The sequence below is a fragment of the Oncorhynchus mykiss genome, chromosome 3 (assembly GCF_057628025.1).
Source record: "Oncorhynchus mykiss isolate SJ-2025 chromosome 3, ASM5762802v1, whole genome shotgun sequence".
Taxonomy (NCBI): Eukaryota; Metazoa; Chordata; class Actinopteri; order Salmoniformes; family Salmonidae; genus Oncorhynchus; species Oncorhynchus mykiss.
In genome coordinates, this window is record NC_143024.1 from 19990961 (window position 1) to 20017815 (window position 26855).

Genomic DNA, 26855 nt, shown 5'->3' on the forward strand with positions numbered 1-26855 from the left:
TCAGTGTGTGTGTTTAATGACAGCTCAGTGTGTGTGTTTAATGACAGCTCAGTGTGTGTGTTTAATGACAGCTCAGTGTGTGTGTTTAATGACAGCTCAGTGTGTGTGTTTAATGGCAGCTCAGTGTGTGTGTTTAATGACAGCTCAGTGTGTGTGTTTAATGGCAGCTCAGTGTGTGTGTTTAATGACAGCTCAGTGTGTGTGTGTTTAATGACAGCTCAGTGTGTGTGTGTTTAATGACAGCTCAGTGTGTGTGTTTAATGGCAGCTCAGTGTGTGTGTTTAATGGCAGCTTAGTGTGTGTGTTTAATGACAGCTCAGTGTGTGTGTGTTTAATGACAGCTCAGTGTGTGTGTGTAATGACAGCTCAGTGTGTGTGTTTAATGACAGCTCAGTGTGTGTGTTTAATGACAGCTCAGTGTGTGTGTTTAATGGCAGCTCAGTGTGTGTGTTTAATGACAGCTCAGTGTGTGTGTTTAATGACAGCTCAGTGTGTGTGTTTAATGGCAGCTCAGTGTGTGTGTGTTTAATGACAGCTCAGTGTGTGTGTTTAATGGCAGCTCAGTGTGTGTGTGTTTAATGACAGCTCAGTGTGTGTGTTTAATGACAGCTCAGTGTGTGTGTTTAATGACAGCTCAGTGTGTGTGTTTTATGACAGCTCAGTGTGTGTGTTTAATGGCAGCTCAGTGTGTGTGTGTTTAATGACAGCTCAGTGTGTGTGTTTAATGACAGCTCAGTGTGTGTGTTTAATGACAGCTCAGTGTGTGTGTTTAATGACAGCTCAGTGTGTGTGTTTTATGACAGCTCAGTGTGTGTGTTTAATGGCAGCTCAGTGTGTGTGTGTTTAATGACAGCTCAGTGTGTGTGTTTAATGACAGCTCAGTGTGTGTGTTTAATGACAGCTCAGTGTGTGTGTTTAATGACAGCTCAGTGTGTGTGTTTAATGACAGCTCAGTGTGTGTGTTTAATGGCAGCTCAGTGTGTGTGTTTAATGACAGCTCAGTGTGTGTGTTTAATGACAGCTCAGTGTGTGTGTTTAATGGCAGCTCAGTGTGTGTGTTTAATGACAGCTCAGTGTGTGTGTTTTATGACAGCTCAGTGTGTGTGTTTAATGACAGCTCAGTGTGTGTGTTTAATGACAGCTCAGTGTGTGTGTTTTATGACAGCTCAGTGTGTGTGTTTAATGGCAGCTCAGTGTGTGTGTGTTTAATGACAGCTCAGTGTGTGTGTTTAATGACAGCTCAGTGTGTGTGTTTAATGACAGCTCAGTGTGTGTGTTTAATGACAGCTCAGTGTGTGTGTTTAATGACAGCTCAATGTGTGTGTTTTATGGCAGCTCAGTATGTGTGTTTAATGACAGCTCAGTGTGTGTGTTTAATGACAGCTCAGTGTGTGTGTGTGTTTAATGACAGCTCAGTGTGTGTGTTTAATGACAGCTCAGTGTGTGTGTTTAATGACAGCTCAGTGTGTGTGTGTGTTTAATGACAGCTCAGTGTGTGTGTTTAATGACAGCTCAGTGTGTGTGTTTTATGACAGCTCAGTGTGTGTGTTTAATGGCAGCTCAGTGTGTGTGTTTAGTGACAGCTCAGTGTGCGTGTTTAATGACAGCTCAGTGTGTGTGTTTTATGACAGCTCATTGTGTGTGTGTTTAATGACAGCTCAGTGTGTGTGTTTAATGACAGCTCAGTGTGTGTGTTTAATGACAGCTCAGTGTGTGTGTTTAATGACAGCTCAATGTGTGTGTTTTATGGCAGCTCAATGTGTGTGTTTTATGGCAGCTCAATGTGTGTGTTTAATGACAGCTCAGTGTGTGTGTTTAATGACAGCTCAGTGTGTGTGTTTAATGACAGCTCAGTGTGTGTGTTTAATGACAGCTCAGTGTGTGTGTTTAATGACAGCTCAGTGTGTGTGTTTAATGACAGCTCAGTGTGTGTGTTTAATGGCAGCTCAGTGTGTGTGTTTAATGACAGCTCAGTGTGTGTGTTTAATGGCAGCTCAGTGTGTGTGTTTAATGACAGCTCAGTGTGTGTGTGTTTAATGACAGCTCAGTGTGTGTGTGTTTAATGACAGCTCAGTGTGTGTGTTTAATGGCAGCTCAGTGTGTGTGTTTAATGGCAGCTTAGTGTGTGTGTTTAATGACAGCTCAGTGTGTGTGTGTTTAATGACAGCTCAGTGTGTGTGTGTAATGACAGCTCAGTGTGTGTGTTTAATGACAGCTCAGTGTGTGTGTTTAATGACAGCTCAGTGTGTGTGTTTAATGGCAGCTCAGTGTGTGTGTTTAATGACAGCTCAGTGTGTGTGTTTAATGACAGCTCAGTGTGTGTGTTTAATGGCAGCTCAGTGTGTGTGTGTTTAATGACAGCTCAGTGTGTGTGTTTAATGGCAGCTCAGTGTGTGTGTTTTATGACAGCTCAGTGTGTGTGTTTAATGACAGCTCAGTGTGTGTGTTTAATGACAGCTCAGTGTGTGTGTTTTATGACAGCTCAGTGTGTGTGTTTAATGGCAGCTCAGTGTGTGTGTGTTTAATGACAGCTCAGTGTGTGTGTTTAATGACAGCTCAGTGTGTGTGTTTAATGACAGCTCAGTGTGTGTGTTTAATGACAGCTCAGTGTGTGTGTTTAATGACAGCTCAATGTGTGTGTTTTATGGCAGCTCAATGTGTGTGTTTTATGGCAGCTCAATGTGTGTGTTTAATGACAGCTCAGTGTGTGTGTTTAATGACAGCTCAGTGTGTGTGTTTAATGACAGCTCAGTGTGTGTTTAATGACAGCTCAGTGTGTGTGTTTAATGACAGCTCAGTGTGTGTGTTTAATGACAGCTCAGTGTGTGTGTTTAATGGCAGCTCAGTGTGTGTGTTTAATGGCAGCTCAGTGTGTGTGTTTAATGACAGCTCAGTGTGTGTGTTTAATGACAGCTCAGTGTGTGTGTTTAATGACAGCTCAGTGTGTGTGTTTAATGACAGCTCAGTGTGTGTGTTTAATGGCAGCTCAGTGTGTGTGTTTAATGACAGCTCAGTGTGTGTGTTTAATGGCAGCTCAGTGTGTGTGTGTTTAATGACAGCTCAGTGTGTGTGTTTAATGACAGCTCAGTGTGTGTGTTTAATGACAGCTCAGTGTGTGTGTTTAATGACAGCTCAGTGTGTGTGTTTAATGACAGCTCAATGTGTGTGTTTTATGGCAGCTCAATGTGTGTGTTTTATGGCAGCTCAATGTGTGTGTTTAATGACAGCTCAGTGTGTGTGTTTAATGACAGCTCAGTGTGTGTGTTTAATGACAGCTCAGTGTGTGTTTAATGACAGCTCAGTGTGTGTGTTTAATGACAGCTCAGTGTGTGTGTTTAATGACAGCTCAGTGTGTGTGTTTAATGGCAGCTCAGTGTGTGTGTTTAATGGCAGCTCAGTGTGTGTGTTTAATGACAGCTCAGTGTGTGTGTTTAATGACAGCTCAGTGTGTGTGTTTAATGGCAGCTCAGTGTGTGTGTTTAATGACAGCTCAGTGTGTGTGTTTAATGACAGCTCAGTGTGTGTGTGTTTAATGACAGCTCAGTGTGTGTGTTTAATGGCAGCTCAGTGTGTGTGTTTAATGACAGCTCAGTGTGTGTGTTTTATGACAGCTCAGTGTGTGTGTGTTTAATGACAGCTCAGTGTGTGTGTTTAATGACAGCTCAGTGTGTGTGTTTAATGACAGCTCAGTGTGTGTGTTTAATGACAGCTCAATGTGTGTGTTTTATGGCAGCTCAATGTGTGTGTTTTATGGCAGCTCAATGTGTGTGTTTAATGACAGCTCAGTGTGTGTGTTTAATGACAGCTCAGTGTGTGTGTTTAATGACAGCTCAGTGTGTGTGTTTAATGACAGCTCAGTGTGTGTGTTTAATGACAGCTCAGTGTGTGTGTTTAATGACAGCTCAGTGTGTGTGTTTAATGGCAGCTCAGTGTGTGTGTTTAATGACAGCTCAGTGTGTGTGTTTAATGGCAGCTCAGTGTGTGTGTTTAATGACAGCTCAGTGTGTGTGTTTAATGGCAGCTCAGTGTGTGTGTTTAATGACAGCTCAGTGTGTGTGTTTAATGACAGCTCAGTGTGTGTGTTTAATGGCAGCTCAGTGTGTGTGTGTTTAATGACAGCTCAGTGTGTGTGTTTAATGGCAGCTCAGTGTGTGTGTGTTTAATGACAGCTCAGTGTGTGTGTTTAATGACAGCTCAGTGTGTGTGTTTAATGACAGCTCAGTGTGTGTGTTTTATGACAGCTCAGTGTGTGTGTTTAATGGCAGCTCAGTGTGTGTGTGTTTAATGACAGCTCAGTGTGTGTGTTTAATGACAGCTCAGTGTGTGTGTTTAATGACAGCTCAGTGTGTGTGTTTAATGACAGCTCAGTGTGTGTGTTTAATGACAGCTCAGTGTGTGTGTTTAATGGCAGCTCAGTGTGTGTGTTTAATGACAGCTCAGTGTGTGTGTTTCATGACAGCTCAGTGTGTGTGTTTAATGACAGCTCAGTGTGTGTGTGTTTAATGACAGCTCAGTGTGTGTGTTTAATGGCAGCTCAGTGTGTGTGTTTAATGGCAGCTTAGTGTGTGTGTTTAATGACAGCTCAGTGTGTGTGTGTTTAATGACAGCTCAGTGTGTGTGTGTAATGACAGCTCAGTGTGTGTGTTTAATGACAGCTCAGTGTGTGTGTTTAATGACAGCTCAGTGTGTGTGTTTAATGGCAGCTCAGTGTGTGTGTTTAATGACAGCTCAGTGTGTGTGTTTAATGACAGCTCAGTGTGTGTGTTTAATGGCAGCTCAGTGTGTGTGTGTTTAATGACAGCTCAGTGTGTGTGTTTAATGGCAGCTCAGTGTGTGTGTGTTTATTGACAGCTCAGTGTGTGTGTTTAATGACAGCTCAGTGTGTGTGTTTAATGACAGCTCAGTGTGTGTGTTTTATGACAGCTCAGTGTGTGTGTTTAATGGCAGCTCAGTGTGTGTGTGTTTAATGACAGCTCAGTGTGTGTGTTTAATGACAGCTCAGTGTGTGTGTTTAATGACAGCTCAGTGTGTGTGTTTAATGACAGCTCAGTGTGTGTGTTTAATGACAGCTCAGTGTGTGTGTTTAATGGCAGCTCAGTGTGTGTGTTTAATGACAGCTCAGTGTGTGTGTTTTATGACAGCTCAGTGTGTGTGTTTAATGACAGCTCAGTGTGTGTGTTTAATGACAGCTCAGTGTGTGTGTTTTATGACAGCTCAGTGTGTGTGTTTAATGGCAGCTCAGTGTGTGTGTTTAATGACAGCTCAGTGTGTGTGTTTAATGACAGCTCAGTGTGTGTGTTTAATGACAGCTCAGTGTGTGTGTTTAATGACAGCTCAGTGTGTGTGTTTAATGACAGCTCAGTGTGTGTGTTTTATGGCAGCTCAATGTGTGTGTTTTATGGCAGCTCAATGTGTGTGTTTAATGACAGCTCAGTGTGTGTGTTTAATGACAGCTCAGTGTGTGTGTTTAATGACAGCTCAGTGTGTGTGTTTAATGACAGCTCAGTGTGTGTGTTTAATGACAGCTCAGTGTGTGTGTTTAATGACAGCTCAGTGTGTGTGTTTAATGGCAGCTCAGTGTGTGTGTTTAATGGCAGCTCAGTGTGTGTGTTTAATGACAGCTCAGTGTGTGTGTTTAATGACAGCTCAGTGTGTGTGTTTAATGGCAGCTCAGTGTGTGTGTTTAATGACAGCTCAGTGTGTGTGTTTAATGACAGCTCAGTGTGTGTGTGTTTAATGACAGCTCAGTGTGTGTGTTTAATGGCAGCTCAGTGTGTGTGTTTAATGACAGCTCAGTGTGTGTGTTTAATGACAGCTCAGTGTGTGTGTTTAATGGCAGCTCAGTGTGTGTGTTTAATGGCAGCTCAGTGTGTGTGTTTAATGACAGCTCAGTGTGTGTGTTTTATGACAGCTCAGTGTGTGTGTTTAATGGCAGCTCAGTGTGTGTGTTTAATGACAGCTCAGTGTGTGTGTTTAATGGCAGCTCAGTGTGTGTGTTTAATGACAGCTCAGTGTGTGTGTTTAATGACAGCTCAGTGTGTGTGTTTAATGGCAGCTCAGTGTGTGTGTTTAATGGCAGCTCAGTGTGTGTGTTTAATGACAGCTCAGTGTGTGTGTTTAATGACAGCTCAGTGTGTGTGTTTAATGGCAGCTCAGTGTGTGTGTTTAATGACAGCTCAGTGTGTGTGTTTAATGGCAGCTCAGTGTGTGTGTTTAATGACAGCTCAGTGTGTGTGTTTAATGACAGCTCAGTGTGTGTGTTTAATGACAGCTCAGTGTGTGTGTTTAATGACAGCTCAGTGTGTGTGTTTAATGACAGCTCAGTGTGTGTGTTTAATGGCAGCTCAGTGTGTGTGTGTTTAATGACAGCTCAGTGTGTGTGTGTTTAATGACAGCTCAGTGTGTGTGTTTAATGGCAGCTCAGTGTGTGTGTTTAATGGCAGCTCAGTGTGTGTGTTTAATGGCAGCTCAGTGTGTGTGTTTTATGACAGCTCAGTGTGTGTGTTTAATGACAGCTCAGTGTGTGTGTTTAATGACAGCTCAGTGTGTGTGTTTTATGACAGCTCAGTGTGTGTGTTTAATGGCAGCTCAGTGTGTGTGTTTTATGACAGCTCAGTGTGTGTGTTTAATGGCAGCTCAGTGTGTGTGTTTAATGGCAGCTCAGTGTGTGTGTTTAATGACAGCTCAGTGTGTGTGTTTAATGACAGCTCAGTGTGTGTGTTTAATGACAGCTCAGTGTGTGTGTTTAATGGCAGCTCAGTGTGTGTGTTTAATGACAGCTCAATGTGTGTGTTTAATGACAGCTCAGTGTGTGTGTGTTTAATGACAGCTCAGTGTGTGTGTTTAATGACAGCTCAGTGTGTGTGTTTAATGGCAGCTCAGTGTGTGTGTTTAATGACAGCTCAGTGTGTGTGTTTAATGACAGCTCAGTGTGTGTGTGTTTAATGACAGCTCAGTGTGTGTGTTTAATGACAGCTCAGTGTGTGTGTTTAATGGCAGCTCAGTGTGTGTGTTTAATGACAGCTCAGTGTGTGTGTTTAATGACAGCTCAGTGTGTGTGTTTAATGGCAGCTCAGTGTGTGTGTTTTATGGCAGCTCAATGTGTGTGTTTTATGACAGCTCAGTGTGTGTGTTTAATGGCAGCTCAGTGTGTGTTTAATAACAGCTCAGTGTGTGTGTTTAATGGCAGCTCAGTGTGTGTGTTTAATGACAGCTCAGTGTGTGTGTTTAATGGCAGCTCAGTGTGTGTGTTTAATGGCAGCTCAGTGTGTGTGTGTTTAATGACAGCTCAGTGTGTGTGTTTAATGACAGCTCAGTGTGTGTGTTTAATGGCAGCTCAGTGTGTGTGTTTAATGACAGCTCAGTGTGTGTGTTTAATGGCAGCTCAGTGTGTGTGTTTAATGGCAGCTCAGTGTGTGTGTTTAATGGCAGCTCAGTGTGTGTGTTTAATGACAGCTCAGTGTGTGTGTTTAATGACAGCTCAGTGTGTGTGTTTAATGACAGCTCAGTGTGTGTGTTTAATGGCAGCTCAGTGTGTGTGTTTAATGGCAGCTCAGTGTGTGTGTTTAATGGGTGTGTGGCGTCTATATTCTCTGAGTATGTGGGCTACATTTTCTGATGTCGACATAATTTATGCAGATGACGTAAGCAGAGCATAATATAATAGCCAAGGGAATTGATGCACGCTGCAGTATGTATAAATTATTACAAACAGTAACCTAACTGCCCTGGCCTCCTGACTGTGTGTTACGTGCTAATCTCCTCTTCTCTGTTCCAGGACCTGTTGTTCAGTGCTTGTGGTCTGAGTATTCTCTCTACCATCATCTGTACTCTCTCTACTGTCACCTGTAGTATACACATCTTCTCCCTGGACCTAGTGCACCTGGTGAGTCTACACACACACACACACACACACACACACACACACACACAGACAATATTTTCTTTATCCATCCCTTATGATTTCTCCCCTCCTCTATCTCTGTTTGTTTCTCTCTAGCTCGCCCCGCACCGCTCTCGCTCCGTCAACCCAGAATGCACCACTCCTCAGGATGCCTTCCTGACCAACATCATGGACTTTGAGGAGTTTGTCCCGCCCATCCCTCCGCCCCCCTACTACCCCCCTGAATACACCTGCAGCTCTGAGACAGACGCACAGAGGTAATAACACACACACAGGTAGCCTGCAGGTTAGAGCGTTGGGGTTGCTGGTTCGAATACCGGACCTGACAGGGTGATAAATATGTTGCTGTGCCCTTGAGCATTGCACCTAACCCTAATTGCTCCAGGGGCGCTGGACAATGGTGACCTTGGCTGTGACCCCACTCCCTGCGGGTGTCTCAGGGGGAGTTGGGATATGCAGGAAACACATTTGTTACAGTTTTTCTTAAATTGCTAACAAGCATTGGTCAATACTGAAGCCACTTTTTCAAAACTCTTCACACAGTCTGCATTACTGTCAAGAGAATTATGTTCTCAGTGTTCATAAACCCAATTGAATTAATTACTCAGCCTGAAACCCAGAATTTGTAGGAAACTGGTTGGAATGAATCAGACGGAGGCCCAGTTACAATAGTCAGATAATTTATTTACGAGAGAGCGCTGCCTATCATTTCCGGTACATTGGTCTATATACCTCACATTTCGTCATAAATGTCCCTCCTCCTCTCAGAAACAATGACAATATGGTTCACAAGTCTTCTCCTACTCACACGTTGTCTGCCACCTGTTAAACAATCTACTACAAGCCCAAGGTCTCTCCCCTCCCTGGGTGGGGACAGAATGTCCTGTAAGGAACACAGTATTCCAGCCTGTCTGACGATAGCTCCATTTGTTTCTCACTTACACCCTGCTTACACTCTAAAAAGGAACAGAAAGTCCTTGTTCTAATTCTTGACTAAAACTACACACATAATAATTAGTTTTATGATTCTAAGAAGTTTCATACAATCATACAGTGACAGGGTTGTATTCTGTTGGTTATAGTTCTACGTTAAATGTATACCTCATTTAGTAATTATTCATAAAATTCATAACAATTACCAACATGCATCTTGGCCAAACACTTAATCTCACCTCCAGAACTCAGTCAAACCACCAAAACACTTCATACATGTCTCAAAATAAGCTCGTTCGACCAGAACACTGGCAACAATTCTCAGTCAGGAAGCGTACAGTACATTGTCACTCATAACACACGGACCTAAATAACACTAACAGGGAGCATTACATAAATGAGGACCTTTTCTTTGAAGTTGAATGATTTTTCATTATAGAATTAGAATAACACCTTTTCACTTTATTGACTGTACTAACGTTTATGTAACAAGAATGAATCAGACATTTTGCAATTTGCTTCAATAACCTTCATTTTTTTCTATATCTTTGCAGATATTAATTTACTTTAAGTTTAAACAAAAAACAAATACCAGAAATTCCAGGGTTGCAATAATAATTACAAAGAACCATCATCAACATGTATAGTATACCACTCATACTGTACAGTACTGTGAGGGTTCTAGTTCTCATCACCATGTCTAGTATAACACTCATACTGTACAGTACTGTGAGGGTTCTAGTTCTCATCACCATGTCTAGTATAACACTCATACTGTACAGTACTGTGAGGGTTCTAGTTCTCATCAACATGTCTAGTATAACACTCATACTGTACAGTACTGTGAGGGTTCTAGTTCTCATCAACATGTCTAGTATAACACTCATACTGTACAGTACTGTGAGGGTTCTAGTGCTCATCACCATGTCTAGTATAACACTCATACTGTACAGTACTGTGAGGGTTCTAGTTCTCATCAACATGTATAGTATACCACTCATACTGTACAGTACTGTGAGGGTTCTAGTTCTCATCACCATGTCTAGTATAACACTCATACTGTACAGTACTGTGAGGGTTCTAGTTCTCATCAACATGTCTAGTATAACACTCATACTGTACAGTACTGTGAGGGTTCTAGTTCTCATCAACATGTATAGTATAACACTCATACTGTACAGTACTGTGAGGGTTCTAGTTCTCATCAACATGTATAGTATACCACTCATACTGTACAGTACTGTGAGGGTTCTAGTTCTCATCACCATGTCTAGTATAACACTCATACTGTACAGTACTGTGAGGGTTCTAGTTCTCATCACCATGTCTAGTATAACACTCATACTGTACAGTACTGTGAGGGTTCTAGTTCTCATCACCATGTCTAGTATAACACTCATACTGTACAGTACTGTGAGGGTTCTAGTTCTCGTCACCATGTCTAGTATAACACTCATACTGTACAGTACTGTGAGGGTTCTAGTTCTCATCACCATGTCTAGTATACCACTCATACTGTACAGTACTGTGAGGGTTCTAGTTCTCGTCACCATGTCTAGTATAACACTCATACTGTACAGTACTGTGAGGGTTCTAGTTCTCATCACCATGTCTAGTATAACACTCATACTGTACAGTACTGTGAGGGTTCTAGTTCTCATCAACATGTCTAGTATAACACTCATACTGTACAGTACTGTGAGGGTTCTAGTTCTCATCAACATGTATAGTATAACACTCATACTGTACAGTACTGTGAGGGTTCTAGTTCTCATCACCATGTATAGTATAATCACTCATACTGTACAGTACTGTGATGGTTCTAGTTCTCATCAACATGTCTAGTATAACACTCATACTGTACAGTACTGTGAGGGTTCTAGTTCTCATCAACATGTCTAGTATAACACTCATACTGTACAGTACTGTGAGGGTTCTAGTTCTCATCACCATGTCTAGTATAATTACTCATACTGTACAGTACTGTGAGGGTTCTAGTTCTCGTCACCATGTCTAGTATAACACTCATACTGTACAGTACTGTGAGGGTTCTAGTTCTCATCACCATGTCTAGTATAACACTCATACTGTACAGTACTGTGAGGGTTCTAGTTCTCATCACCATGTCTAGTATAACACTCATACTGTACAGTACTGTGATGGTTCTAGTTCTCATCAACATGTATAGTATAATCACTCATACTGTACAGTACTGTGAGGGTTCTAGTTCTCATCACCATGTCTAGTATAACACTCATACTGTACAGTACTGTGAGGGTTCTAGTTCTCATCAACATGTCTAGTATAACACTCATACTGTACAGTACTGTGAGGGTTCTAGTTCTCATCAACATGTCTAGTATAACACTCATACTGTACAGTACTGTGAGGGTTCTAGTTCTCATCACCATGTCTAGTATAACACTCATACTGTACAGTACTGTGAGGGTTCTAGTTCTCATCACCATGTCTAGTATAACACTCATACTGTACAGTACTGTGAGGGTTCTAGTTCTCATCAACATGTCTAGTATAACACTCATACTGTACAGTACTGTGAGGGTTCTAGTTCTCATCACCATGTCTAGTATAACACTCATACTGTACAGTACTGTGAGGGTTCTAGTTCTCATCACCATGTCTAGTATAACACTCATACTGTACAGTACTGTGAGGGTTCTAGTTCTCATCAACATGTCTAGTATAAGACTCAAACTGTACAGTACTGTGAGGGTTCTAGTTCTCATCACCATGTCTAGTATAATTACTCATACTGTACAGTACTGTGAGGGTTCTAGTTCTCGTCACCATGTCTAGTATAACACTCATACTGTACAGTACTGTGAGGGTTCTAGTTCTCATCACCATGTCTAGTATAACACTCATACTGTACAGTACTGTGAGGGTTCTAGTTCTCATCACCATGTCTAGTATAACACTCATACTGTACAGTACTGTGATGGTTCTAGTTCTCATCAACATGTATAGTATAATCACTCATACTGTACAGTACTGTGAGGGTTCTAGTTCTCATCACCATGTCTAGTATAACACTCATACTGTACAGTACTGTGAGGGTTCTAGTTCTCATCAACATGTCTAGTATAACACTCATACTGTACAGTACTGTGAGGGTTCTAGTTCTCATCAACATGTCTAGTATAACACTCATACTGTACAGTACTGTGAGGGTTCTAGTTCTCATCACCATGTCTAGTATAACACTCATACTGTACAGTACTGTGAGGGTTCTAGTTCTCATCACCATGTCTAGTATAACACTCATACTGTACAGTACTGTGAGGGTTCTAGTTCTCATCAACATGTCTAGTATAACACTCATACTGTACAGTACTGTGAGGGTTCTAGTTCTCATCAACATGTATAGTATAATCACTCATACTGTACAGTACTGTGAGGGTTCTAGTTCTCATCACCATGTCTAGTATAACACTCATACTGTACAGTACTGTGAAGGTTCTAGTTATCATCAACATGTCTAGTATAACACTCATACTGTACAGTACTGTGAGGGTTCTAGTTCTCATCAACATGTCTAGTATAACAGTCATACTGTACAGTACTGTGAGGGTTCTAGTTCTCATCACCATGTCTAGTATAACACTCATACTGTACAGTACTGTGAGGGTTCTAGTTCTCATCACCATGTCTAGTATAACACTCATACTGTACAGTACTGTGAGGGTTCTAGTTCTCATCAACATGTCTAGTATAACACTCATACTGTACAGTACTGTGAGGGTTCTAGTTCTCATCACCATGTCTAGTATAACACTCATACTGTACAGTACTGTGAGAGTTCTAGTTCTCATCAACATGTCTAGTATAACACTCATACTGTACAGTACTGTGAGGGTTCTAGTTCTCATCACCATGTCTAGTATAACACTCATACTGTATAGTACTGTGATGGTTCTAGTTCTCATCAACATGTGTAGTATAACACTCATACTGTACAGTACTGTGAGGGTTCTAGTTCTCATCACCATGTCTAGTATAACACTCATACTGTACAGTACTGTGAGGGTTCTAGTTCTCATCAACATGTCTAGTATAACACTCATACTGTACAGTACTGTGAGGGTTCTAGTTCTCATCAACATGTCTAGTATAACACTCATACTGTACAGTACTGTGAGGGTTCTAGTTCTCATCACCATGTCTAGTATAACACTCATACTGTACAGTACTGTGAGGGTTCTAGTTCTCATCACCATGTCTAGTATAACACTCATACTGTACAGTATTGTGAGGGTTCTAGTTCTCATCAACATGTCTAGTAAAACACTCATACTGTACAGTACTGTGAGGGTTCTAGTTCTCATCAACATGTATAGTATAACACTCATACTGTACAGTACTGTGATGGTTCTAGTTCTCATCAACATGTCTAGTATAACACTCATACTGTACAGTACTGTGAGGGTTCTAGTTCTCATCACCATGTCTAGTATAACACTCATACTGTACAGTACTGTGAGGGTTCTAGTTCTCATCAACATGTCTAGTATAACACTCATACTGTACATTACTGTGATGGTTCTAGTTCTCATCAACATGTCTAGTATAACACTCATACTGTACAGTACTGTGAAGGTTCTAGTTCTCATCACCATGTCTAGTATAACACTCATACTGTACAGTACTGTGAGGGTTCTAGTGCTCATCACCATGTCTAGTATAACACTCATACTGTACAGTACTGTGAGGGTTCTAGTTCTCATCAACATGTCTAGTATAACACTCATACTGTACAGTACTGTGAGGGTTCTAGTTCTCATCAACATGTCTAGTATAACACTCATACTGTACAGTACTGTGAGGGTTCTAGTTCTCATCACCATGTCTAGTATAACACTCATACTGTACAGTACTGTGATGGTTCTAGTTCTCATCAACATGTCTAGTATAACACTCATACTGTACAGTACTGTGAGAGTTCTAGTTCTCATCAACATGTCTAGTATAACACTCATACTGTACAGTACTGTGAGGGTTCTAGTTCTCATCACCATGTCTAGTATAACACTCATACTGTATAGTACTGTGATGGTTCTAGTTCTCATCAACATGTGTAGTATAACACTCATACTGTACAGTACTGTGAGGGTTCTAGTTCTCATCACCATGTCTAGTATAACACTCATACTGTACAGTACTGTGAGGGTTCTAGTTCTCATCAACATGTCTAGTATAACACTCATACTGTACAGTACTGTGAGGGTTCTAGTTCTCATCAACATGTCTAGTATAACACTCATACTGTACAGTACTGTGAGGGTTCTAGTTCTCATCACCATGTCTAGTATAACACTCATACTGTACAGTACTGTGAGGGTTCTAGTTCTCATCACCATGTCTAGTATAACACTCATACTGTACAGTATTGTGAGGGTTCTAGTTCTCATCAACATGTCTAGTAAAACACTCATACTGTACAGTACTGTGAGGGTTCTAGTTCTCATCAACATGTATAGTATAACACTCATACTGTACAGTACTGTGATGGTTCTAGTTCTCATCAACATGTCTAGTATAACACTCATACTGTACAGTACTGTGAGGGTTCTAGTTCTCATCACCATGTCTAGTATAACACTCATACTGTACAGTACTGTGAGGGTTCTAGTTCTCATCAACATGTCTAGTATAACACTCATACTGTACATTACTGTGATGGTTCTAGTTCTCATCAACATGTCTAGTATAACACTCATACTGTACAGTACTGTGAAGGTTCTAGTTCTCATCACCATGTCTAGTATAACACTCATACTGTACAGTACTGTGAGGGTTCTAGTGCTCATCACCATGTCTAGTATAACACTCATACTGTACAGTACTGTGAGGGTTCTAGTTCTCATCAACATGTCTAGTATAACACTCATACTGTACAGTACTGTGAGGGTTCTAGTTCTCATCAACATGTCTAGTATAACACTCATACTGTACAGTACTGTGAGGGTTCTAGTTCTCATCACCATGTCTAGTATAACACTCATACTGTACAGTACTGTGATGGTTCTAGTTCTCATCAACATGTCTAGTATAACACTCATACTGTACAGTACTGTGAGGGTTTTAGTTCTCATCACCATGTCTAGTTTAACACTCATACTGTACAGTACTGTGAGGGTTCTAGTTCTCATCAACATGTCTAGTATAACACTCATACTGTACAGTACTGTGAGGGTTCTAGTTCTCATCACAATGTCTAGTATAACACTCATACTGTACAGTACTGTGAGGGTTCTAGTTCTCATCAACATGTCTAGTATAACACTCATACTGTACAGTACTGTGAGGGTTCTAGTTCTCATCAACATGTATAGTATAATCACTCATACTGTACAGTACTGTGAGGGTTCTAGTTCTCATCACCATGTCTAGTATAACACTCATATTGTACAGTACTGTGAGGGTTCTAGTTCTCATCAACATGTCTAGTATAACACTCATACTGTACAGTACTGTGAGGGTTCTAGTTCTCATCACCATGTCTAGTATAACACTCATACTGTACAGTACTGTGAGGGTTCTAGTTCTCATCACCATGTCTAGTATAACACTCATACTGTACAGTACTGTGAGGGTTCTAGTTCTCATCACCATGTCTAGTATAACACTCATACTGTACAGTACTGTGAGGGTTCTAGTTCTCATCAACATGTATAATTACTCATACTGTACAGTACTGTGATGGTTCTAGTTCTCAACAACATGTCTAGTATAACACTCATACTTTACAGTACTGTGAGGGTTCTAGTTCTCATCAACATGTCTAGTATAACACTCATACTGTACAGTACTGTGAGGGTTCTAGTTCTCATCACCATGTCTAGTATAACACTCATACTGTACAGTACTGTGAGGGTTCTAGTTCTCATCAACATGTCTAGTATAACACTCATACTGTACAGTACTGTGAGGGTTCTAGTTCTCATCAACATGTCTAGTATAACACTCATACTGTACAGTACTGTGAGGGTTCTAGTTCTCATCAACATGTCTAGTATAACACTCATACTGTACAGTACTGTGAGGGTTCTAGTTCTCATCAACATGTCTAGTATAACACTCATACTGTACAGTACTGTGAGGGTTCTAGTTCTCATCAACATGTATAGTATACCACTCATACTGTACGGTACTGTGAGGGTTCTAGTTCTCATCACCATGTCTAGTATAACACTCATACTGTACAATACTGTGAGGGTTCTAGTTCTCATCAACATGTCTAGTATAACACTCATACTGTACAGTACTGTGAGGGTTCTAGTTCTCATCACCATGTCTAGTATAACACTCATACTGTACAGTACTGTGAGGGTTCTAGTTCTCATCACCATGTCTAGTATAACACTCATACTGTACAGTACTGTGAGGGTTCTAGTTCTCATCAACATGTCTAGTATAACACTCATACTGTACAGTACTGTGAGGGTTCTAGTTCTCATCACCATGTCTGGTATAACACTCATACTGTACAGTACTGTGAGGGTTCTAGTTCTCATCAACATGCCTAGTATAACACTCATACTGTACAGTACTGTGAGGGTTCTAGTTCTCATCAACATGTATAATTACTCATACTGTACAGTACTGTGAGGGTTCTAGTTCTCATCAACATGTATAGTATAATCACTCATAATGTACAGTACTGTGAGGGTTCTAGTTCTCATCAACATGTCTAGTATAACACTCATACTGTACAGTACTGTGAGGGTTCTAGTTCTCATCAACATGTCTAGTATAACACTCATACTGTACAGTACTGTGAGGGTTCTAGTTCTCATCAACATGTCTAGTATAACACTCATACTGTACAGTACTGTGAGGGTTCTAGTTCTCATCAACATGTATAGTATACCACTCATACTGTATGGTACTGTGAGGGTTCTAGTTCTCATCACCATGTCTAGTATAACACTCATACTGTACAGTACTGTGAGGGTTCTAGTTCTCATCAACATGTCTAGTATAACACTCATACTGTACAGTACTGTGAGGGTTCTAGTTCTCATCACCATGTCTAGTATAACACTCATACTGTACAGTACTGTGAGGGTTCTAGTTCTCATCAACATGTCTAGTATAACACTCATACTGTACAGTACTGTGAGGGTTCTAGTTCTCATCAACATGTCTAGTATAACACTCATACTGTACAGTACTGTGAGGGTTCTAGTTCTCATCAACATGTCTAGTATAACACTCATACTGTACAGTACTGTGAGGGTTCTAGTTCTCATCAACATGTATAGTATACCACTCATACTGTACGGTACTGTGAGGGTTCTAGTTCTCATCACCATGTCTAGTATAACACTCATACTGTACAATACTGTGAGGGTTCTAGTTCTCATCAACATGTCTAGTATAACACTCATACTGTACAGTACTGTGAGGGTTCTAGTTCTCATCACCATGTCTAGTATAACACTCATACTGTACAGTACTGTGAGGGTTCTAGTTCTCATCAACATGTCTAGTATAACACTCATACTGTACAGTACTGTGAGGGTTCTAGTTCTCATCAACATGTATAATTACTCATACTGTACAGTACTGTGATGGTTCTAGTTCTCATCAACATGTCTAGTATATTACTCCTACTGTACAGTACTGTGATTGTTCTAGTTCTCATCAACATGTCTAGTGTAACACTCATACTGTACAGTACTGTGAGGGTTCTAGTTCTCATCACCATGTCTAGTATAACACTCATACTGTACAGTACTGTGAGGGTTCTAGTTCTCATCAACATGTATAGTATACCACTCATACTGTACGGTACTGTGAGGGTTCTAGTTCTCATCACCATGTCTAGTATAACACTCATACTGTACAGTACTGTGAGGGTTCTAGTTCTCATCACCATGTCTAGCATAACACTCATACTGTACAGTACTGTGTAGGTTCTAGTTCTCATCACCATGTCTAGTATAACACTCATACTGTACAGTACTGTGAGGGTTCTAGTTCTCATCACCATGTCTAGTATAACACTCATACTGCACAGTACTGTGAGGGTTCTAGTTCTCATCAACATGTATATTATAACACTCATACTGTACAGTACTGTGAGGGTTCTTGTTCTCATCAACATGTATATTATAACACTCATACTGCACAGTACTGTGAGGGTTCTAGTTCTCATCAACATGTATAGTATAACACTCATACTGCACAGTACTGTGAGGGTTATAGTTCTCATCAACATGTATATTATAACACTCATACTGCACAGTACTGTGAGGGTTATAGTTCTCATCAACATGTATAGTATAACACTCATACTGTACAGTACTGTGAGGGTTCTAGTTCTCATCAACATGTCTAGTATAACACTCATACTGTACAGTACTGTGAGGGTTCTAGTTCTCATCAACATGTCTAGTATAACACTCATACTGTACAGTACTGTGAGGGTTCTAGTTCTCATCAACATGTATAGTATACCACTCATACTGTATGGTACTGTGAGGGTTCTAGTTCTCATCACCATGTCTAGTATAACACTCATACTGTACAGTACTGTGAGGGTTCTAGTTCTCATCAACATGTCTAGTATAACACTCATACTGTACAGTACTGTGAGGGTTCTAGTTCTCATCACCATGTCTAGTATAACACTCATACTGTACAGTACTGTGAGGGTTCTAGTTCTCATCAACATGTATAGTATACCACTCATACTGTACGGTACTGTGAGGGTTCTAGTTCTCATCACCATGTCTAGTATAACACTCATACTGTACAGTACTGTGAGGGTTCTAGTTCTCATCACCATGTCTAGCATAACACTCATACTGTACAGTACTGTGTAGGTTCTAGTTCTCATCACCATGTCTAGTATAACACTCATACTGTACAGTACTGTGAGGGTTCTAGTTCTCATCACCATGTCTAGTATAACACTCATACTGCACAGTACTGTGAGGGTTCTAGTTCTCATCAACATGTATATTATAACACTCATACTGTACAGTACTGTGAGGGTTCTTGTTCTCATCAACATGTATATTATAACACTCATACTGCACAGTACTGTGAGGGTTCTAGTTCTCATCAACATGTATAGTATAACACTCATACTGCACAGTACTGTGAGGGTTATAGTTCTCATCAACATGTATATTATAACACTCATACTGCACAGTACTGTGAGGGTTATAGTTCTCATCAACATGTATAGTATAACACTCATACTGTACAGTACTGTGAGGGTTCTAGTTCTCATCAACATGTCTAGTATAACACTCATACTGTACAGTACTGTGAGGGTTCTAGTTCTCATCAACATGTCTAGTATAACACTCATACTGTACAGTACTGTGAGGGTTCTAGTTCTCATCAACATGTATAGTATACCACTCATACTGTATGGTACTGTGAGGGTTCTAGTTCTCATCACCATGTCTAGTATAACACTCATACTGTACAGTACTGTGAGGGTTCTAGTTCTCATCACCATGTCTAGTATAACACTCATACTGTACAGTACTGTGAGGGTTCTAGTTCTCATCACCATGTCTAGTATAACACTCATACTGTACAGTACTGTGAGGGTTCTAGTTCTCATCAACATGTCTAGTATAACACTCATACTGTACAGTACTGTGAGGGTTCTAGTTCTCATCAACATGTCTAGTATAACACTCATACTGTACAGTACTGTGAGGGTTCTAGTTCTCATCAACATGTCTAGTATAACACTCATACTGTACAGTACTGTGAGGGTTCTAGTTCTCATCAACATGTATAGTATACCACTCATACTGTACGGTACTGTGAGGGTTCTAGTTCTCATCACCATGTCTAGTATAACACTCATACTGTACAATACTGTGAGGGTTCTAGTTCTCATCAACATGTCTAGTATAACACTCATACTGTACAGTACTGTGAGGGTTCTAGTTCTCATCACCATGTCTAGTATAACACTCATACTGTACAGTACTGTGAGGGTTCTAGTTCTCATCAACATGTCTAGTATAACACTCATACTGTACAGTACTGTGAGGGTTCTAGTTCTCATCAACATGTATAATTACTCATACTGTACAGTACTGTGATGGTTCTAGTTCTCATCAACATGTCTAGTATATTACTCCTACTGTACAGTACTGTGATTGTTCTAGTTCTCATCAACATGTCTAGTGTAACACTCATACTGTACAGTACTGTGAGGGTTCTAGTTCTCATCACCATGTCTAGTATAACACTCATACTGTACAGTACTGTGAGGGTTCTAGTTCTCATCAACATGTATAGTATACCACTCATACTGTACGGTACTGTGAGGGTTCTAGTTCTCATCACCATGTCTAGTATAACACTCATACTGTACAGTACTGTGAGGGTTCTAGTTCTCATCACCATGTCTAGCATAACACTCATACTGTACAGTACTGTGTAGGTTCTAGTTCTCATCACCATGTCTAGTATAACACTCATACTGTACAGTACTGTGAGGGTTCTAGTTCTCATCACCATGTCTAGTATAACACTCATACTGCACAGTACTGTGAGGGTTCTAGTTCTCATCAACATGTATATTATAACACTCATACTGTACAGTACTGTGAGGGTTCTTGTTCTCATCAACATGTATATTATAACACTCATACTGCACAGTACTGTGAGGGTTCTAGTTCTCATCAACATGTATAGTATAACACTCATACTGCACAGTACTGTGAGGGTTATAGTTCTCATCAACATGTATATTATAACACTCATACTGCACAGTACTGTGAGGGTTATAGTTCTCATCAACATGTATAGTATAACACTCATACTGTACAGTACTGTGAGAGTTCTAGTTATCATCAACATGTCTAGTAGAATCACTCATACTGTACAGTACTGTGAGGGTTCTAGTTCTCATCAACATGTATAGTATAACACTCATACTGTACAGTACTGTGAGGGTTCTAGTTCTCATCAACATGTATAATTACTCATACTGTACAGTACTGTGAGGGTTCTAGTTCTCATTACCATGTCTAGTATAACACTCATACTGCACAGTACTGTGAGGGTTCTAGTTCTCATCAACATGTCTAGTATAACACTCATACTGTACAGTGCTTTGAGGGTTCTAGTTCTCATCAACATTTATAGTAGAATCACTCATACTGTACAGCACTGTGAGGGTTCTAGTTCTCATCAACATGTATATTATAACACTCATACTGTAAAGTACTTTGAGGGTTCTAGTTCTCATCAACATTTATAGTAGAATCACTTGTACTGTACAGTACTGTGAGGGTTCTAGTTCTCATCAACATGTCTTGTATAATACTCATATTGCACAGTACTGTGAGGGTTCTAGTTCTCATCAACATGTCTTGTATAATACTCATATTGCACAGTACTGTGTGGGTTCTAGTTCTCATCAACATGTCTAGTAGAATCACTCGTACTGTACAGTACTGTGAGGGATCTAGTTCTCCCTCTCTCCTGTATTTGGCCTCAAGTTCTCATCAACATCATCTTATGTCGTCTCTGGCGATGCATCTTGGAAAGTATCTTCTGGAATGTCTAATCCAACCCTGCCCTGAGAAACCTGAGAAGTGTAAACTTCCGTCAGTCTTCAGGAGAAGTGTCTCCTTACCCCTGGCAGTCTTCAGGAGAAGTGTCTCCACACCCTGCCAGTCTTCAGGAGAAGTGTCTCCACACCCAGCCAGTCTTCAGTTGAAGTGTCTCCACACCCTGCCAGTCTTCAGGAATAGTGTCTCCACACCCTTCCAGTCTTCAGGAGAAGTGTCTCCACACCCTTCCAGTCTTCAGGAGAAGTGTCTCCACACCCTGCCAGTCTTCAGGAGAAGTGTCTCCACACCCTACCAGTCTTCAGGAGAAGTGTCTCCACACCCTGCCAGTCTTCAGGAGAAGTGTCTCCACACCCTGCCAGTCTTCAGAAGAAGTGTCTCCACACCCTTCCAGTCTTCAGGAGAAGTGTCTCCACACCCTTCCAGTCTTCAGGAGAAGTGTCTCCACACCCTGCCAGTCTTCAGGAGAAGTGTCTCAGAACCCTGCCAGTCTTCAGGAGAAGTGTCTCCACACCCTGCCAGTCTTCAGGAGAAGTGTCTCCACACCCTTCCAGTCTTCAGGAGAAGTGTCTCCACACCCTGCCAGTCTTCAGGAGAAGTGTCTCCACACCCTGCCAGTCTTCATGAGAAGTGTCTCCACACCCTGCCAGTCTTCAGGAGAAGTGTCTCCACACCCTGGCAGTCTTCAGGAGAAGTGTCTCCACACCCTGGCAGTCTTCAGGAGAAGTGTCTCCACACCCTGGCAGTCTTCAGGAGAAGTGTCTCCACACCCTGGCAGTCTTCAGGAGAAGTGTCTCCACACCCTGGCAGTTTTCAGGAGAAGTGTCTCCACACCCTGCCAGTCTTCAGAAGAAGTGTCTCCACACCCTTCCAGTCTTCAGGAGAAGTGTCTCCACACCCTTCCAGTCTTCAGGAGAAGTGTCTCCACACCCTGCCAGTCTTCAGGAGAAGTGTCTCCACACCCAGCCAGTCTTCAGTTGAAGTGTCTCCACACCCTGCCAGTCTTCAGGAATAGTGTCTCCACACCCTTCCAGTCTTCAGGAGAAGTGTCTCCACACCCTGCCAGTCTTCAGGAGAAGTGTCTCCACACCCTGCCAGTCTTCAGGAGAAGTGTCTCCACACCCTGGCAGTCTTCAGGAGAAGTGTCTCCACACCCTGGCAGTCTTCAGGAGAAGTGTCTCCACACCCTGGCAGTCTTCAGGAGAAGTGTCTCCACACCCTGCCCGTCTTCAGGAGAAGTGTCTCCACACCCTGGCATTCTTCAGGAGAAGTGTCTCCACACCCTGGCAGTCTTCAGGAGAAGTGTCTCCACACCCTGGCAGTCTTCAGGAGAAGTGGCTCCACACCCTGGCAGTCTTCAGGAGAAGTGGCTCCACACCCCGAATACTTCTGGCCCTTCCTCGGACACTGTGTTAGCTAACCTCCAGACGAGCTTCAATGCCATACAACTCTCCTTCCGTGGCCTCCAACTACTCTTAAATGCAAGTAAAACTAAGTTCATGCTCTTCAACCGATCGCTGCCCGCACCTGCCCGCCTGTCCAGCAACACTACACTGTTCTGACTTAGAATATGTGGACAACTACAAATACCTAGGTGTCTGGTTAGACTGGAAACTCTCCTTCCAGACTCACATTAAGCATCTCCAATCCCAAATTAAATCTAGAATTGGCTTCCTATTTCGCAACAAAGCCTCCTTTACTCATGCTGCCAAACATACATAGATTTGTCCACTGTATTAGACGGTATGTTTGTTTACTCCATGTGTAACTCTGTGTTGTTGACTTGTTTATTGTTTACTCCATGTGTAACTCTGCGTTGTTGACTTGTTTATTGTTTACTCCATGTGTAACTCTGTGTTATTGACTTGTTTATTGTTTACTCCATGTATAACTCTGTGTTGTTGACTTGTTTATTGTTTATTCCATGTGTAACTCTGTGTTATTGACTTGTTTATTCCATGTGTAACTCTGTGTTGTTGACTTGTTTATTGTTTACTCCATGTGTAACTCTGTGTTGTTGACTTGTTTATTGTTTACTCCATGTGTAACTCTGTGTTGTTGACTTGTTTATTGTTTACTCCATGTGTAACTGTGTTGTTAACTTGTTTATTGTTTACTCCATGTGTAACTATGTGTTGTTGACTTGTTTATTGTTTACTCCATGTGTAACTCTGTGTTGTTGACTTGTTTATTGTGTAACTCTGTGTTGTTGACTTGTTTATTGTTTACTGCATGTGTAACTCTGTGTTGTTGACTTGTTTATTGTTTACTCCATGTGTAACTCTGTGTTGTTGACTTGTTTATTGTTTACTCCATGTGTAACTCTGTGTTATTGACTTGTTTATTGTTTACTCCATGTGTAACTCTGTGTTGTTGACTTGTTTATTGTTTATTCCATGTGTAACTCTGTGTTATTGACTTGTTTATTCCATGTGTAACTCTGTGTTGTTGACTTGTTTATTGTTTACTCCATGTGTAACTCTGTGTTGTTGACTTGTTTATTGTTTACTCCATGTGTAACTCTGTGTTGTTTACTTGTTTATTCCATGTGTAACTGTGTTGTTAACTTGTTCATTGTTTACTCCATGTGTAACTCTGTGTTGTTGACTTGTTTATTGTTTACTCCATGTGTAACTCTGTGTTATTGACTTGTTTATTCCATGTGTAACTCTGTGTTGTTGACTTGTTTATTGTTTACTCCATGTGTAACTCTGTGTTGTTGACTTGTTTATTGTTTATTCCATGTGTAACTCTGTGTTATTGACTTGTTTATTCCATGTGTAACTGTGTTGTTAACTTGTTCATTGTTTACTCCATGTGTAACTCTGTGTTGTTGACTTGTTTATTGTTTACTCCCATGTGTAACTCTGTGTTGTTGTATGTGTCAAACTGCTTTGCTTTATCTTGGCCAGGTCGCACTTGTAAATGAGAACTTGTTCTCAACTGGCCTACCTGGTTAAATAAAGGTTAAATAAAGGTTAAATAAAATTTTTTATTGAACAGACATCTTACCTGGACATATTGATACCGGAGTTCTCTCACAGGTTCACCGTTTCTCTCAAAGGGTACAACTGCTTCCTCCTTATTTAATGTTCCTCTGGGACTCTGGCCATTGTCGTTGTGCTGACCGTATTCACATTCCCTAAAGTGATAGTCTGCCAGGACTCTGGCTATTGTCGTTGTGCTGACCGTATTCACATTCCCTAAAGTGATAGTCTGCCAGGACTCTGGCCATTGTCGTTGTGCTGACCGTATTCACATTCCCAAAAGTGATAGTGATAGTCCCCCACCAACCTGTCTCCCTCTCCCTGCCACTCTTCTTTCCCCACCAACCTGTCTCCCTGCCACTCTTCTTTCCCCACCAACCTGTCTCCCTCTCCCTGCCACTCTTCTTTCCCCACCAACCTGTCTCCCTCTCCTTGCCACTCTTCTTTCCCCACCAACCTGTCTTCCTGCCACTCTTCTTTCCCCACCAACCTGTCTCCCTGCCACTCTTCTTTCCCCACCAACCTGTCTCCCTGCCGCTCTTCTTTCCCCACCAACCTGTCTCCCTCTCCCCGTCACTCTTCTTTCCCCACCAACCTGTCTCCCTGCCACACTTCTTTCCCCACCAACCTGTCTCCCTGCCACTCTTCTTTCCCCACCAACCTGTCTCCCTGCCACTCTTCTTTCCCCACCAACCTGTCTCCCTGCCACTCTTCTTTCCCCACCAACCTGTCTCCCTGCCGCTCTTCTTTCCCCACCAACCTGTCTCCCTGCCGCTCTTCATTCCCCACCAACCTGTCTCCCCGTCACTCTTCTTTCCCCACCAACCTGTCTCCCTGCCGCTCTTCATTCCCCACCAACCTGTCTCCCCGTCACTCTTCTTTCCCCACCAACCTGTCTCCCTCTCCCTGCCACTCTTCTTTCCCCACCAACCTGTCTCCCTCTCCCTGCCACTCTTCTCTCCCCACCAACCTGTCTCCCTCTCCCTGCCACTCTTCTTTCCCCACCAACCTGTCTCCCTGTCACTCTTCTTTCCCCACCAACCTGTCTCCCTGCCACTCTTCTTTCCCCACCAACCTGTCTCCCTCTCCCCGTCACTCTTCTTTCCCCAACAACCTGTCTCCCTCTCCCTGCCACTCTTCTTTCCCCACCAACCCGTCTCCCTCTCCCTGCCACTCTTCTTTCCCCACCAACCTGTCTCCCTCTCCCTGCCATTCTTCTTTCCCCACCAACCTGTCTCCGTCTCCCTGCCATTCTTCTTTCCCCACCAACCTGTCTCCCTCTCCCTGCCACTCTTCTTTCCCCACCAACCTGTCTCCCTGCCACTCTTCTTTCCCCACCAACCTGTCTCCCTGCCACTCTTCTTTCCCCACCAACCTGTCTCCCTCCCCCTGCAACTCTTCTTTCCCCACCAACCTGTCTCCCTGCCACTCTTCTTTCCCCAACAACCTGTCTCCCTGCCACTCTTCTTTCCCCACCAACCTGTCTCCCTCTCCCTGTCACTCTTCTTTCCCCACCAACCTGTCTCCCTCTCCCTGCCATTCTTCTTTCCCCACCAACCTGTCTCCCTCTCCCCGTCACTCTTCTTTCCCCAACAACCTGTCTCCCTCTCCCTGCCACTCTTCTTTCCCCACCAACCCGTCTCCCTCTCCCTGCCACTCTTCTTTCCCCACCAACCTGTCTCCCTCTCCCTGCCATTCTTCTTTCCCCACCAACCTGTCTCCGTCTCCCTGCCATTCTTCTTTCCCCACCAACCTGTCTCCCTCTCCCTGCCACTCTTCTTTCCCCACCAACCTGTCTCCCTGCCACTCTTATTTCCCCACCAACCTGTCTCCCTCTCCCTGCCACTCTTCTTTCCCCACCAACCTGTCTCCCTGTCACTCTTCTTTCCCCACCAACCTGTCTCCCTCTCCCTGCCATTCTTCTTTCCCCACCAACCTGTCTCCCTCTACCCGTCACTCTTCTTTCCCCAACAACCTGTCTCCCTCTCCCTGCCACTCTTCTTTCCCCACCAACCCGTCTCCCTCTCCCTGCCACTCTTCTTTCCCCACCAACCTGTCTCCCTCTCCCTGCCATTCTTCTTTCCCCACCAACCTGTCTCCGTCTCCCTGCCATTCTTCTTTCCCCACCAACCTGTCTCCCTCTCCCTGCCACTCTTCTTTCCCCACCAACCTGTCTCCCTGCCACTCTTCTTTCCCCACCAACCTGTCTCCCTGCCACTCTTCTTTCCCCATCAACCTGTCTCCCTGCAACTCTTCTTTCCCCACCAACCTGTCTCCCTGCCACTCTTCTTTCCCCAACAACCTGTCTCCCTGCCACTCTTCTTTCCCCACCAACCTGTCTCCCTCTCCCTGTCACTCTTCTTTCCCCACCAACCTGTCTCCCTGCCACTCTTCTTTCCCCACCAACCTGTCTTCCTTGATCCATGTTTCCAAACGAAATCATTCCGAAGCCGT

The 26855-nt window shown here is 42.3% G+C and overlaps 1 protein-coding gene across 2 annotated transcripts in view; it reads left to right on the plus strand.

Annotated features, from left to right (window-relative positions):
• LOC110520796 (protein ENTREP3) overlaps positions 1-26855 on the plus strand; it is a 45236-nt gene that overhangs the window by 10327 nt on the left and 8054 nt on the right. For both annotated transcript variants that reach the window (XM_036967901.2, XM_090223945.1), the window contains exons 5-6: positions 7778-7885; positions 8000-8160. In XM_036967901.2, the coding sequence (XP_036823796.2) occupies positions 7778-7885; positions 8000-8160 (269 nt within the window). The remainder of the gene's footprint in view (positions 1-7777; positions 7886-7999; positions 8161-26855) is intronic.